This window comes from Salmo trutta, chromosome 34 (assembly GCF_901001165.1).
Source record: "Salmo trutta chromosome 34, fSalTru1.1, whole genome shotgun sequence".
NCBI classification, from domain to species: Eukaryota; Metazoa; Chordata; class Actinopteri; order Salmoniformes; family Salmonidae; genus Salmo; species Salmo trutta.
The window spans coordinates 9,389,579-9,403,987 of NC_042990.1; the positions used below are offsets into that span (position 1 = coordinate 9,389,579).

Sequence of the window (14,409 nt, forward strand, 5' to 3'; positions counted from 1 at the left end):
TAAGTCCAAACAGCCTCACAACTGCAGGCCACGTGTACCCACGCCAGCCCAGGACCTCCACATCTGGCCTGTTCACCTGCGGGATCATCTGAGACCAGCCACCCAGACAGCTGATGAAACTGAGGATTATTTCTGTCTGTAATAAAGCCCTTCTATGGGGAAAAACTCATTATGATTGGCTGGGCCTGGCTCCCTAGTGGGTGGTCCTATGCCCTCCCAGGCCCATCCATGTCTGTGCCCCTTGCCAAGGAATGTGAAATCCATAGATTAGGGCCTGATTAATTCATTTCAATTGACTGATTTCATTATATGAACTGTAACTCAGTAAAATCGTTGAAATTGTAGCATGTTGCGTTTATATTTGTGTTCAGTATAGTTATGTCCTGATACCTGAGTGTTTCTTCAGTCTCTCACATTGTATTGAGGATAGTATGGCACCTAAAGATAAACAAGATGTGGTGTTTTGACATTTGAAACGCTCTTCCAGCAGTCTTCACGATAACGTGAAAAAGCGACACTGCGTTTAAGACCTTGATTTAAACAAGAAGCCCAGGAGCCAGTCAGAGAACAGTGTAATTGTAGGCCTCTCCATATCCCGCCTCGTGCAGGTACTTCTCAATGTCCAGTGGCCCAGGAACTCGAAGAACTGGCCTATTGTTGGCACGCTTCTCTCCTGATTGAAGCTTCCGGATCACCTCAGCCAATGCAGGGCGCTCGTGTGGAGCGTACTGGCCACAGGACTTGATTATGGAATACCTGAAAAAGGTACAGTCGCTTTTGTAACCAATTTTAACTGGTTTTGTGGGGGTCATTGTGGCCACCTCTACCAATGTCTAAGAACTAGTACTGTTATATGTTTTCTGTGGTATACTAGGTCATTATTAACAGATTATTACTTAATGTGGTCGCTTACAGTGAGTTAGAACAATTAGCTGGTCTCTTCTGAGTCTTTCCCCTTTGGAGGTATTGAAGAAGATCATTGGCCATGACTTTAGGGAATGGTGGGTCACCTACAAAGTGGAGGATTAAATGAGATTATTAGGGTGTGTATACATGATAAACATATCCATGAGATAAAAGTTCAACATTTGTGATGGTTATAACAGTTCAACAGACCAGTAATGATACGTTATTTATTTAGAAAAGCATTTACCTAGTGTCACCATTTCATGGAGCAGGATACCAAAAGACCAGCTGTGCAAAAAAGGATGGTTGGAAAGATCACTGTCAAAGCAAAAAGTCTGATGACTTTTTCGTATTATATGGCCAATCAGATTGGCGACTTACACGTCACTGCTTTGACTGACAAGTCTCCTTGCCAATACTTCTGGAGCCTGCCACTTCCTCGTCTCAGTGTTCTCCAGCTCTCCTGGAGTTCCTGCTTGTGTTTTCCTGCGGTATGCTGGACCCAATCCCCACAGTTTAGCCGTCAGGTCTCTGCCAACCAACACGCTCCGAGCTCCAACGTTGCCATGGATACAGCTCTGACCATGCAGGTATTCCTGAAGGCACAAACAGAGAGGATGCTGTGTTTTACAATGGCTATGGGACATTCAAGCATGTAAAAGCCATTCATACAGACAAATCAAGTAGGTAAGGCCAGGAGTTTTTCCTAAACACACGACTTGATCAGGTAAAACTATTGTCTCTACTTATAAATTAAAATGATATGCGTGCATTAACCCTTTTACATCAGCAGTTGTCACAAAGTGCTTACACAGTTCTGAATAAGAATGATGGAATCGTCAGATCGCCATTTTCATAACATATGCACTCAACTTGAACTATCATTTTCAATTGTAGACATACGGACAGAGATAGATGGAAAGGAGAGAGAGATGGAGAGAGAGAGACCAACCAGAGCAGAAGCCACTTGTCCTCCCATGGTGAAGATGCGCTTCTCTGTGATGTCGCATGGGGACTCCCCACCTGTGTCCTGCCAAGAAACAGCACTGTGAGTCTCCATTCACACTAGCACTAATGGTCATGTCCATACTCACTGTAGTCTATATGATTACAGAGTGTTTGCTCAGCCTCTTGAGATCCACGTACAACTCGAATGTTCAGGCAAGCCTGGCGACAATTCACGATTTACGTAAAGGTTGTGCAAGGCAGATCTCTGGCTAAGACCCGTCCCTAACACATCAGGATCATGTTCAGTATAGTCCAGTCTGTAGCAAAACGTTTTGGTGAAACAATCATCTTTCTTCGGACAAGTTCAAGTAGCCTACCTCTTTGTTTCACTCTGTTTAAAAAAGTGTTCTCCCTATTGAACATCCCCAGCCATTTGGCAATGTAGGAGTAACCATAGAGATATGTAGAGGACTCATCATGGATATAAGCCATTTTAGCATGGACATTGCCATTGAGGGCTTCCACCATGCTTCACCCATTTAAAAGTAGTCAACTGGGTGGGGATTCCTATGGGTCGTAGCCTCAATGGCGCTGCCCATGCGGTCATAGATATAAAGTGGAGTCCTCTATCCATCTCTATGGGAGTACCATACCTGTCGACACCTCCATAGGAACCCCAGCAGGTCCCTGTGCTCCAGTTCCTCCATCACAGTGATGAGGGGGGTATGTAGGGAGAGCACGCCTATCAGACAAGGCAGGAAGGGGTGGGTCCCCAGCTCAGACAGGAAGGAGGCAAAGCCCAGGAAGGACTGGCCCTCGCTGGCATCAGCTGTCTCTGGGGGAGAAAAGGTGCATGTTGAGATTTACTACATTGCAGTTGGACTGCGTAGAATCACTGATCTACAAATGACCTAACATCCCTCATAACTACTCAATATGTTATCAAGATTAGTGATTCTGTGCCTCGCCTTGCTCAAACTGATCCCCTCAAACACACCGAATGTGTTGTATTTTTTTCCCTTCTATACCTAGCAGTAGGCTACTGAAGGGAAATGTAGTCATTTTTGTCATGGGTTGGCCTAGGTCTGTTGATTTGAATATCGAATCAAAATGTCATAGTGACACCAAGACCAGGTAACATCCCCAACATTTCACGTTTTATACTCACAAGCCTGAAGGTCTTACAATACACTGACTGTCAGTCTCTGGATGGGAGCTTCTATTTTATATCTCCAATGTATATCAAAGAATGTTACCTTTAAGTGTCCGTAGAATCACATCTCTGTTGTCCATCCTTGCCCGGTAGAGGGTGACAGAGTCGTTCGGTTTGACAAAGAAGGACAGGGGCAGCGGAGTGACTAGGTTGAAAGAGCCATGCTGCCTCTCTCTGGGCGTCTCCGGTACTGCAGACAAGGTGTCTGGGGCGTCATGCGGGGTCGGAGTGCTCATAGGTAACTCCTCATGCTCCAGTGGGTTCAGCTCAGGAGGAGCTGCAGGTGAACAGATGGGTATTACGCATATATCAAATTCTATATATGAAATTCCTCAGACCTAGAGATGCAACTCATGCATTATAAAACAAAAATCAGTCTCTGCCTATGTAAGCTTTTTAAAGTAGATAAATACACCATAATCCAGTAGATAAATATATGCCAGGAGTTAGTCTAGTTTTGGCAAGCATTTACATTAAAACAGTGGTGGAAAAAGTACCCAATTGTCATACTTGAGTAAAAGTATGGATACCCCAATAGAAAGTTACTCAAGTAAAAATGAAAGTCCCCCAGTAAAATAGTACTGAGTAAAAGTCTAAAAGCATTTGGTTTTAAATATACTAAAATTATCAAAAGTAAATGTAATTGCTAAAATATACTTAAGTATCAAAAGTAGAAGTAAAAATTACAGTGGTGGAAAAAGTACTCAATTTTCATACTTGAGTAAAAGTATAGATACCTTAATAGAAAGTTACTCAAGTAAAAGTGAAAGTCACCCAGTAAAATACTACTTGAGTATAAGTCAAAGTATTTGGTTTTAAATATACTTAAGGATCAAAAGTAAATGTAGTTGCTAAAATATAAGTACTAATAATAAAAATTCCTTATATTAAGCACACCAGATGCCACAATAATTGTTATTTATTTATGGATAGACAGGGTCACACTCCAACACTCAAACATCATTTACAAACAAAGCATGTGTTTAGTGAGTCCGCCAGATCAGAAGCAGTAGGGATGACCAGGGATGTTCTTTTGATAAGTGTGTGAATTGGACCATTTTCTGTCCTGCTAAGCATTCAAAATGTAACGAGCACTTTTGGGTGTCAGGGAAAAATGAATGGAGTAAAAAGTACATATACTTTTCTTTAGGAATGTAGTAAAGTACAAGTTGTCAAAAATATAAATAGTAAAGTAAAGTACAGACACCCCCAAAAAACTACTTAAGTAGTACTTTAAAGTATTATTCCTTATTAAGTACTTTACACCACTGCATTAAAAGTCTAAAAGAAACAATATGGCAATCATTGTGCTTTAGCAATTGACTAAATATGTGCTTTACAAAGTTTGTAAATGCTTACTACTGTAGTTCTAGTACAGAGTTAGTCTCGGATATCCCAGACCTTAGAGCATCATAACCCACTGGGCACAAACTGGTTGAATCAATTGTGACGTGGAATCGACGTGGACAATACATAGAATTTGAAAAAGTAATCAACGTGAACTGTTGTTTTTTGAGGGTGAAATTTCAACCACAGGATTATGTCATCATTGTGGCCAATTTTCAACATAGACAAACCATTATCATAAAAATAGAAAAACAATGGGCTGGGCAGCACCTCCTAGTGGAGAGTTGATCTATCTACAGCACCTCCTAGTGGAGAGTTGATCTATCTACAGCACCTCCTAGTGGAGAGTTGATCTATCTACAGCACCTCCTAGTGGAGAGTTGATCTATCTACAGCACCTCCTAGTGGAGAGTTGATCTATCTACAGCACCTCCTAGTGGAGAGTTGATCTATCTACAGCACCTCCTAGTGGAGAGTTGATCTATCTACAGCACCTCCTAGTGGAGAGTTGATCTATCTACAGCACCTCCTAGTGGAGAGTTGATCTACAGCTATCCATTTGGTCTCCCATCCAGGGTTTTAACCAAGCCCAGCTTTTATATTTGTCACTGACTACTTCCAATGTGCTATCGTGAGAATGATTATTGAGAGATCCCTTAATAACTGAATATATTCACTGTTGCTATTCGTCATTCCAAAGAGTAGGTTTAACAGAGCAAATGAAATGTAGCCATACTTTCTAAGTTAAATAGAGTATCATCAATTCCACTATTTAGACTTATATAGCGTTTGCAAAGTCATCAACAGCTATTGTTTCAATTCAACCCACTGTTCAACTACAAATAGACAGTACAGATAGGCCTAGGGTTTCAAACTTTGAATTCAAATGTAATCTTCAAGTTAATCATGAATACGTTGGATTCACTTCTCCATCTCAACCCAAAATCAAAGTTAAAGAATAGTGCATTTAAAGTTTCATTAGATTTAGTCCTATTCTTTAACTCAGAGTTTTGGTTGAGATGGAGATGTGGATCCAACATATCAAGGATTCATTTGTAGACAAACTGGATAGTTTCATCTGTTCCACTGACTTAGTCTGCCTTTAATTCCAGTTTGTCTACAAATGAATAATCGATACTTTGGATTCACGTCTCCATCTCAACCAAAAATACAAGTTAAAAGACTATGACTAAATTAAATCGAATTGAACTTTAAATGCACTTTAAATCAAGTTTGATTTGATTTAGTCCTATTATTTAACTTTGATTCTTGATTGAGATGGAGAGGTGAAGCCAACATATCCATTTTTAATTAGACTAAACCAGACTAAATCAGTAGCACAAAAGATACAGTGCATCTCCTTCAAATGTTGATATTTGATACACAATTCAATTACATTTTCTCAATACAGTAAATAGCCTATTAAATAGACGACAAGTTAACAAATAATATGTTACGACCTCTTAATGCTCTGCTATGAAAAGCCAAATGACATTTACTCCTGAGGTGCTGACCTGTTGCACCCTCTACGACCACTGTGATTATTATCTGACCCGTCTGGTCATCCATGAATGTTTGAACTTCTTGAAGAACAATCTGGCCTTAATGGCCATGTTCTGTTATAATCTCCACCCGGCACAGCCAGAAGAGGACTGGCCACCCCTCAGAGCCTGGTTCCTCTCTAGGTTTCTTCCTAGGTTCCGGCCTTTCTAGGGAGTTTTTCCCTAGCCACCGCGCTTCTAGCTTCTACATCTGCATTGCTTGCTGTTCGGGGTTTTAGGCTGGGTTTCTGTATAAACACTTTGACACTCTGTCCCGACTGACAACACAACTTGTAAAGACGTATTAAACTGGAGCGTCAATACATTGCCGGAAGCAACCCATCTGTCTAGAACGACTTGTACAGAGTGGGAAGATAAAAGTATGCTGACTCATCAGTCAAGCTCATTGGCATTACATCAATGTGCACACCGACTTACCCTCAATGCCCTGTAGGTTCTGTCTGGCACTTTGCCTCTGTGTGTGTCTGCTCAACCTTCTGGTACTGTGTGGTCGGGCTAGGATTATGCTGGGTCGTCCGCGGATTCCCTTTCCAGGGCAGCACCTCATCAGGAGAACGATTAGCAGAGTGACCAGGAAGCTCGCAAGGAGCAGGATGGGCACGATGATGACTTCCTGTTTGTACACTGTGATCTCTGAGAGACAGAGAGCGAGAGAGATCAATATCAGAGTTAGAGTATTACTACCGTTGGGCACTTTAACAAGGCACTTAACGTCTAACCTGCTACAGCTGACCCTGTGCTGCAAAAGGACAACATTTCTGAATCACATTGGGCAACAATAGAGTGAAAAAGAACCAGAGAAATATAGAATGGAAATTTTTGAGGATGGCTATGAAGAAACTTATTTTTCAATACTATTCTTTGTCTGTCTCCCTGAAATGGTGATCTTTGTGTTCTGTAATGTCTATGTCAACACTATAGTTCATGACATTGAAAAGCAAGCAGGTGTGGTCTGGCATTTGTTTTGATAGTCAGAAACATGAGTAGGATACACTTGAAGTGGCAAGAACAATACATGCCAATAGGAATGTACAGTATCAGTCAAAAGTTTGGACACCTACTCATTCAAGGGTTTCGAAGAATCTCAAATATAAAATAGATTTTGATTTGTTTAACACTTTTTTTGGTTACTACATGATTCCATATGTGTTATTTCATAGTTTTGATGTCTTCACTATTATTCTGTAGTGTAGAAAATAGTAAAAATAAAGAAAACCCCTGGAATGAGCAGGTGTGTCCAAACTTTTGACAGCTACTGTATGTCAGACACGTAATTACTGTTTGTCAGGGATGATTTAGTGCTCCTCATTCATATCATCTTATTTCATAAGCTACTTACAATATGTACACTGCCTTCATTTAAAGGTCCAATGCAGCGTTTTTTTTTTTATATAAAATCATTTCTGGGTAACAATTAAGTAACTTACTATGATTGTTTTCAATAAAAGAAATTGTCCAAAAAAGCAACAAAAATAGCTTCTTATTAAAGACCAATTTCTCAAGCAAGAATTTAGCTTGGACTGTCTGGGAGTGGTCTGAGTGGAGAGGGGAGAGAGGTTTGGAACTCTCTTATTGGTCAATTCAATTATTTACCACCTGGTGATGTCACCAGGCAGGCCAAAAGTCCTTCCCACCAAAACAAGCTGAAATTCCAGGCAGTCTTTTCAAACCGCTCTTACACTAAAAGGGCATTATCATCATTTTCACAATATTATTCTAACCTCGTAGTGTGCAAATATATTTTAAAGCACAGGAAAATCTAGTTTGACTGCACTGGGCCTTTAAGTGCAACGGAAATAGCATACTGAAAAAGGTGTAGATTGTGGTACAACATGTTTGCGCCACACCTTGATTGTTTGGCTGAGTCTACCTACAGTGTGCCATCCAAAGTAACTGGAATACTTAAAGCCAATTGTTATGAAATTAACAGTCTGGTTTTTATTCATTCTTCTTGTTCCTTAAAATCTTCTGGAGAGTCTGAACTATCTTTCCCCTAACCTGTGCTGCTCTGTAGACGTGACAACGTAGCGGACAATGCGGCAGACCCTGTGCTGTTCCCAGCCTGTCTTGTGTGCATGCTGGATATGAGTACTGGGACAGCAAATGCAACACATTTCTGTTATCTCTGTATAACGGATCCAAAAATATTGTATAGTGTTTTTATTAGGGAACGCAGTGGAAAATGGGTGTTTCTTATTGGACAAATCTAGGTTGTTTCCTTTATACTCGTTTGGTACCTAATAAAACCAGTGCCTCTAATCTATTTTTCACAGGTCTGATGCTATCTATGTAGCGTTTTATGTATATAAATGTTTTCTAGACGGTTGAAGTGGCTTCATCGTGTTGGTTGCAGCTCTTTTGCTACAGCTCTGTTTGGTAAAGGCTGGGAAAGGGAACAAGTCTCCACCATAGGCAGATTTCCATATTTATTCAATTTGACAAATGATCTTTACATAGCATACCCCTATATGTTTGGTTAAAACACAAAGATGTTGTGTAAAAATTGACTGTGATGTTGATCATATGTCAGCACAAATAGAATCTCAGTCAATGGACAACCAGTTTGTGACAGAATGTCAAAGCCCACTTTTTACACTGGTGGGAAGATTAGCAAAACTCCCCAGAAATATATCAGTGGACAGCTATATGTAATCTGGTTAAACATTTCCTAATTATTTCCATAACATTGTCTATCGCAGTGTTTCCCGACCCTGGTCCTCGAGTATCTCCATCATTACACATCTTCGTTGTAGCCCTGGACAAACAGCTAATTGAGGGCTTGATGATTAGTTGACGAGTTGAATCAGGTGTGCTTGTCCAGGGTTACAATGCAAAATGTGTACTGATGGGGATACTGGAGGACCAGGGTGGGGGAAACACTGGTCTATCAAATCTTAGAGTCCAAGATCATGGCGTGTTTTTAGTCAATGCCTTTGGCTTGGAGACCCAACAGCTAGTGGGTATATAAGTTATAGAAGGTGCAAGACAAGGCGACGCAGGAGAAGTAGAGAAAAAACGATCATGAGAGAGGAGCACTTACCACAGATGGTGTCCCCCGGTTGACACTGATTATCAGCATCAGAGTAGGACGACATCCTGAGGAGTGGGAGCGAGCAAACACACAGGCATCATCGTTAGATTTACCACCAGTCAGCGGCCTCATGAAGCCCTCGGCTGTAACGACGCAGCGTGGAGTATTCAACACCTTCTACTGTCACACAAGACACATAAAGACGTCTGGAGTCCATTTTCTCCATCTCGAAGTCGGTTCCACTGCATTCTTTCAATGTTTCCCTCTAATCAGGGACTGATTTAGACCTGGGACTCCAGGTGTGTGCAATTAATTATCAGGTAGAACAGAAAACCAGCAGACTCCGGACCTCGTATTGTAAGAGTTTAGTACCCCTGATCTAGACTAATCAATGTCTACTTTAGGAAAAGGAAAAAGAATGTACACTTGTACAAGTGTCATACAATTTCCATGTTTTGCACTTTTTCCCCCGTCGATAAAGATGTCAGTGTGAGTATTTCGAACCCCGGTACGTGTTTTTGTTATTCTGTCTACATATGTTTTGACTGCGCTAGTATAATTGATGTAATCTCAGAGAGACTGCTTCCTGAATGAATAACCTAGATTAACTCTAGATATTGGAATCCCGAGTAACTATGGTATCTGGGTAGATCTGATGCTGAGGCAATTTAAGATACAGTAGTGTGACTATGGCTATAGTATAATCACACTGACTGCGTACAATATGGCATACCACGCTTGGCATTCAGGATGTGTCCTAATCACGTAAAACCCTGGATGGGTTGGGCATGCCGGGTGATGTAAAAAATCTTCCCAGCGTGAAATTGTTCTGATTGTGTTGTGATTGTGACTTCATGTTGTAAAACATTTCACAGCGTCAAAACGTTCCCGGTCAGTAATTGCGCGCACGTCTGTGTGGATGGCTGAGCTCGTGCAGATGTTTCTCACACGCCCTTGATTTAGCTAGCTAGCATGATTAGATGTAAACTGGTCGAGATGGGTTGTTCTAAGAAGTGTGCAGTTAACTTTTTTTGTTTAGCTACCAAACAAACAGATATATGCACTGTCAAACGAAAACATAGCGCCCAAGTCTTTACAATCGCAAAAAAAATATATTTCACGCGCGAGTCCGGGACCTCACGCCTCAACAAGCCTCTGATTGGTCAGAGTCAATAATCCTGGCCACCATTGATTGGCAGATATGTGAAGCAAATGCGTGTGCCCACAGAAGTTTTTTTTTAGGTCTAAGGAGGGTGTGAGAGAAACATATGCACGAGCTCAGCCACGTAAAGAGATGCACGTGCAAATATTGAACCGGGAACATTTTCACGCTGGGAGAATTTTTTTACAGCATGACGTCACAATCAGAACACGATCAGAACGATTGGAAACTATTTCACGCTGGGATTATTTTTTTTTACATGACACGGCATTGGTACCGCGTCATTGGTGGTATTTAGGCCTGGGTACAGTACAGTATGTTACATTCAACTACACAATTTATAAGTCTCATCACACAGTCTGACTTTAATTGGTCGCTATTCATTCTCTGATGACACTGCTGTTTGAAGTTATTTCCATATGATTTGGGCATGACATTTGAAAAATGCTAAGACAGACTGGCTGGCTGACTAGTATTCTCCAATGGAATCGTTGATAACCTCATCCTATGAACAGTGGAAGTGGACAGAATATCATTGTTCAAATTCAGTAGGCAGGTTCAGGGCAGGTCAATGTGACAAGTAATTATTAGGGGCTATAGTAGGAAGAGACTGGGTGTATCTGAAATGGCACCCTATGACCTATATAGTGCACTACTTTTGACCACAGCCCTATGGGCCCCACTACATAGTGAATAGCGTGACATTTCAGACGCATCCCCTGTTTTCGTTTGTCACCACAGAGATAAAACAAGTAGAGGTCCCATTGACAGTTCCCTGGACATTTGTTTCTTAAATGGAACTACAATTTGAATCAACTTGAGAGGACAGAGATTGGGCCAATTCTCTTTCCGCTTGCTTGAGGATAGATTTACTGCTGTGCAAATGTCAAATGTAAATGTTCAAAATGGCAAAATTGATCAAATACACTGTCACCTTAAGAAGTAGTTGTGTTGTTTATGCAGCCATATTTAGGATTATAATACTATAATAACATCATTTTACTTACAACATGGCTGCCTAGCTTGGGGGACCTGTATTTACTCAACAATGTTATCATTGTCTTGCCAAATGATCATACAAGACGACAAGTTGACTATGGTAGAAACAAATAGGTTAGCCATGCTTTGTCCTTCTCTTACTTTATTTCAGGTCACAACCTGTTTAGATAAAGGATAAATCAAACTCAACACGTGAAAGTTACCTGACTCTACTATTGTCTACCTACATTTACATTTTAGTCATTTAGCAGGCGCTCTTATCCAGAGCGACTTACAGTAGTGAATGCATACATTTCATTTCATGCATTTTTTTTTTTTGTACTGGTCCCCCGTGGGAATCGAACCCACAACCCTGACGTTGCACACACCAGGCTGGCGTTGCAAGCACCATGCTCTACCAACTGAGCCACAGGGAAGACTAACCTGGATGTGGTTATACCAAATTATATATAGGCTTAGGGTGTGTTATGTTTTGTCACCTAATTCTGTCACTGTCCTCAGGTAACAATAATGAGTCGCGGTCACAGTACACTCCTCCACATAGTGTTGTTAGGAGGCACATTCTGACAGCATTTCTGCTTTTTCCCTCCCTCACCTCTTTACAAGTATGTGTGTCACTCAACCAGCCTGGCTGCATTTCTCTTTGACATGCTTTTCTCACAGACAACCCCCACACACATACACAGCACATAATACAAAACATTCAACTTTTAAGTTAATACCTGCCTGGCGCCCGAACAAAATCTTTATCTTTACCCCTCTCTAATAAACACCTCTACAATATATTGGACCTTGTATTTTAGTCGACAATGTATTTTACCCATTTATTTTAACCGTAACTGTACATTTCTTCACAAATTTTGTGTCAACCTACGTGGCATGCTCCCTGTGTAAGGCTGAATCTCATTTATTGTGTAATGGTATTACGTCCTCAGCATCCAAAGCTCCTCATAGGAAGCAGTAGTATTATCCCGTTTTGATATGAGCTCCTCATAAGAAGCAGTAGTATTATCCCGTTTTGATATGAGCTCCTCAAAAGAAGCAGTAGTATTATCCCGTTTTGATATGAGCTCCTCATAAGAAGCAGTAGTATACTCACATTTGATATTAACTCCTCAAAAGAAGCAGTAGTATAATCACATTTGATATTAGCTCCTCATAAGAAGCAGTAGTATACTCACATTTGATATTAGCTCCTCATAAGAAGCAGTAGTATTATCCCGTTTTGATATGAGCTCCTCATAAGAAGCAGTAGTATACTCACATTTGATATTAGCTCCTCATAAGAAGCAGTAGTATACTCACGTTTGATATTAGCTCCTCATAAGAAGCAGTAGTATACTCACGTTTGATATTAGCTCCTCATAAGAAGCAGTAGTATTATCCCGTTTTGATATGAGCTCCTCATAAGAAGCAGTAGTATACTCACATTTGATATTAGCTCCTCATAAGAAGCAGTAGTATACTCACGTTTGATATTAGCTCCTCATAAGAAGCAGTAGTATACTCACGTTTGATATTAGCTCCTCATAAGAAGCAGTAGTATACTCACGTTTGATATTAACTCCTCATAAGAAGCAGTAGTATACTCACATTTGATATTAGCTCCTCATAAGAAGCAGTAGTATACTCACGTTTGATATTAGCTCCTCATAAGAAGCAGTAGTATACTCACGTTTGATATTAGCTCCTCATAAGAAGCAGTAGTATACTCACGTTTGATATTAACTCCTCATAAGAAGCAGTAGTATGCTCACGTTTGATATTAACTCCTCATAAGAAGCAGTAGTATACTCACATTTGATATTAGCTCCTCATAAGAAGCAGTAGTATACTCACGTTTGATATTAGCTCCTCATAAGAAGCAGTAGTATTATCCCGTTTTGATATGAGCTCCTCATAAGAAGCAGTAGTATACTCACGTTTGATATTAGCTCCTCATAAGAAGCAGTAGTATTATCCCGTTTTGATATGAGCTCCTCATAAGAAGCAGTAGTATACTCACATTTGATATTAGCTCCTCATAAGAAGCAGTAGTATACTCACGTTTGATATTAGCTCCTCATAAGAAGCAGTAGTATACTCACATTTGATATTAACTCCTCATAAGAAGCAGTAGTATACTCACGTTTGATATTAGCTCCTCATAAGAAGCAGTAGTATAATCACGTTTGATGTTAACAATCGTCTATTATAATCCCCATGTGATAAATCCAGTTTGTGATATTTGCCATCTCCCACTTTCCCAGCCTCTCTGTCAATCTCTCTCTTCTGTTGTGTGTTTCTTTCCTCATGTCTCTCTGCTTTGTAACTCTCACAGGTTAGCCCTGCCCTTTGCTGCACCTTTTCCTCCTCAACCTTATCACCTCTACCACGGTGAGTTCTGTTTTTAGACTTTTGGTGTGTGTCCTTTTATTGTGTAAAGTGCTACGGTGTGTGGGTTTGCGATGCCCTCACAACTATTTTAGTCTCCTCCTAATCACCGGTGTCCATCAAAGGTCAAAGGTGTTGTCGATTCACAGTGCCTCCAAGTGGCCAGTCAACACCTGCAATTTCCATTACTTTTCTCAAAGTGAAACGGCTCTATCCATCCCTATCAACAATCACAGGCACTGAGGGCGTTGGGGAAGTAACTTAGGTAGTATTAGGCTTTTGGTGCACTGTCACTAGCTCATGAATGAGGCAATGGAAGTTTGCCCTGCCTTACAGTGGTATGATACTGTATACAGGGTGAGTGGCTTTGCAATGGCATGTTGTTTTTTTGTGTTTTGTAATCACTCATCAGTTTTCCAACACCATCGGAAAAGCCCCCATGGAAACTGCTTGCTGTCCATCTGTTAACTGTTAAAGTAACTGTCCAGTGTTTGCAGATTTCTATGAAATATGCCTAATAATTACTTCAAATATCAGTGAAATAGTTTTCTTTCCAAATCATGTTAATTAAGTATGTTAAAAAGCAGCTTTTCTGTGTTAATGGTGTAGGCGTGTTCCAGTCATAAGAAAATACTAATGCATGTTGACCGCTGGTTGGCCAACTCAGGTGTATGACATCATAGTCTGAGGAAATAGCAAGCATTTTTGAAATTATCTATTTGATATACATGTTTGAGGTGTGTTTAAATTATAATTTTTTTTTAATCTCCAATTTATGCTTTGGCTACAAATACGAGTGTAGAATGAGTCAACAACATTATTTGGGTATGAGTCATTAACAGAATATGAACTTTTAAAAGTGAGATTT

General features: G+C 40.4%; 1 protein-coding gene across 2 annotated transcripts; it reads right to left on the minus strand.

Moving 5' to 3' along the window:
- Positions 1-333: 333 nt before the first annotated feature.
- On the minus strand, positions 334-13,775 carry LOC115173503 (tyrosine-protein kinase STYK1). Of its 2 annotated transcripts, none has more exons than XM_029731637.1 (10): positions 13,297-13,775; positions 9,017-9,072; positions 6,394-6,609; positions 3,111-3,344; positions 2,508-2,689; positions 1,859-1,936; positions 1,288-1,502; positions 1,154-1,194; positions 914-1,010; positions 334-756 (listed from the first exon to the last, which is right to left on the minus strand). In XM_029731637.1, exons 2-10 carry the CDS (start codon positions 9,069-9,071, stop codon positions 561-563), a joined length of 1,314 nt encoding a protein of 437 aa, XP_029587497.1. In that variant the 5' UTR covers position 9,072; positions 13,297-13,775; the 3' UTR covers positions 334-560. The 2 variants fall into 2 exon arrangements, with proteins under 2 accessions (XP_029587497.1, XP_029587498.1); XM_029731638.1 differs by having other exon boundaries at positions 12,474-13,775.
- Between the last annotated feature and the right edge of the window lie 634 nt (positions 13,776-14,409).

What these genes read in the sequence shown, in the direction of transcription:
- LOC115173503 (XM_029731637.1), bottom strand. Translation starts at nt 9,071, where the DNA reads ATGTCGTCCTACTCTGATGCTGATAATCAGTGTCAACCGGGGGACACC. An exon ending in GACAAGTGGCTTCTGCTCTG is followed by an intron (nt 1,503 to 1,858) that starts GTTGGTCTCTCT and finishes TTGTGCCTTCAG; the next exon opens with GAATACCTGCATGGTCAGAG. An exon ending in GTCAGTCAAAGCAGTGACGT is followed by an intron (nt 1,195 to 1,287) that starts GTAAGTCGCCAA and finishes TTTTTTGCACAG; the next exon opens with CTGGTCTTTTGGTATCCTGC.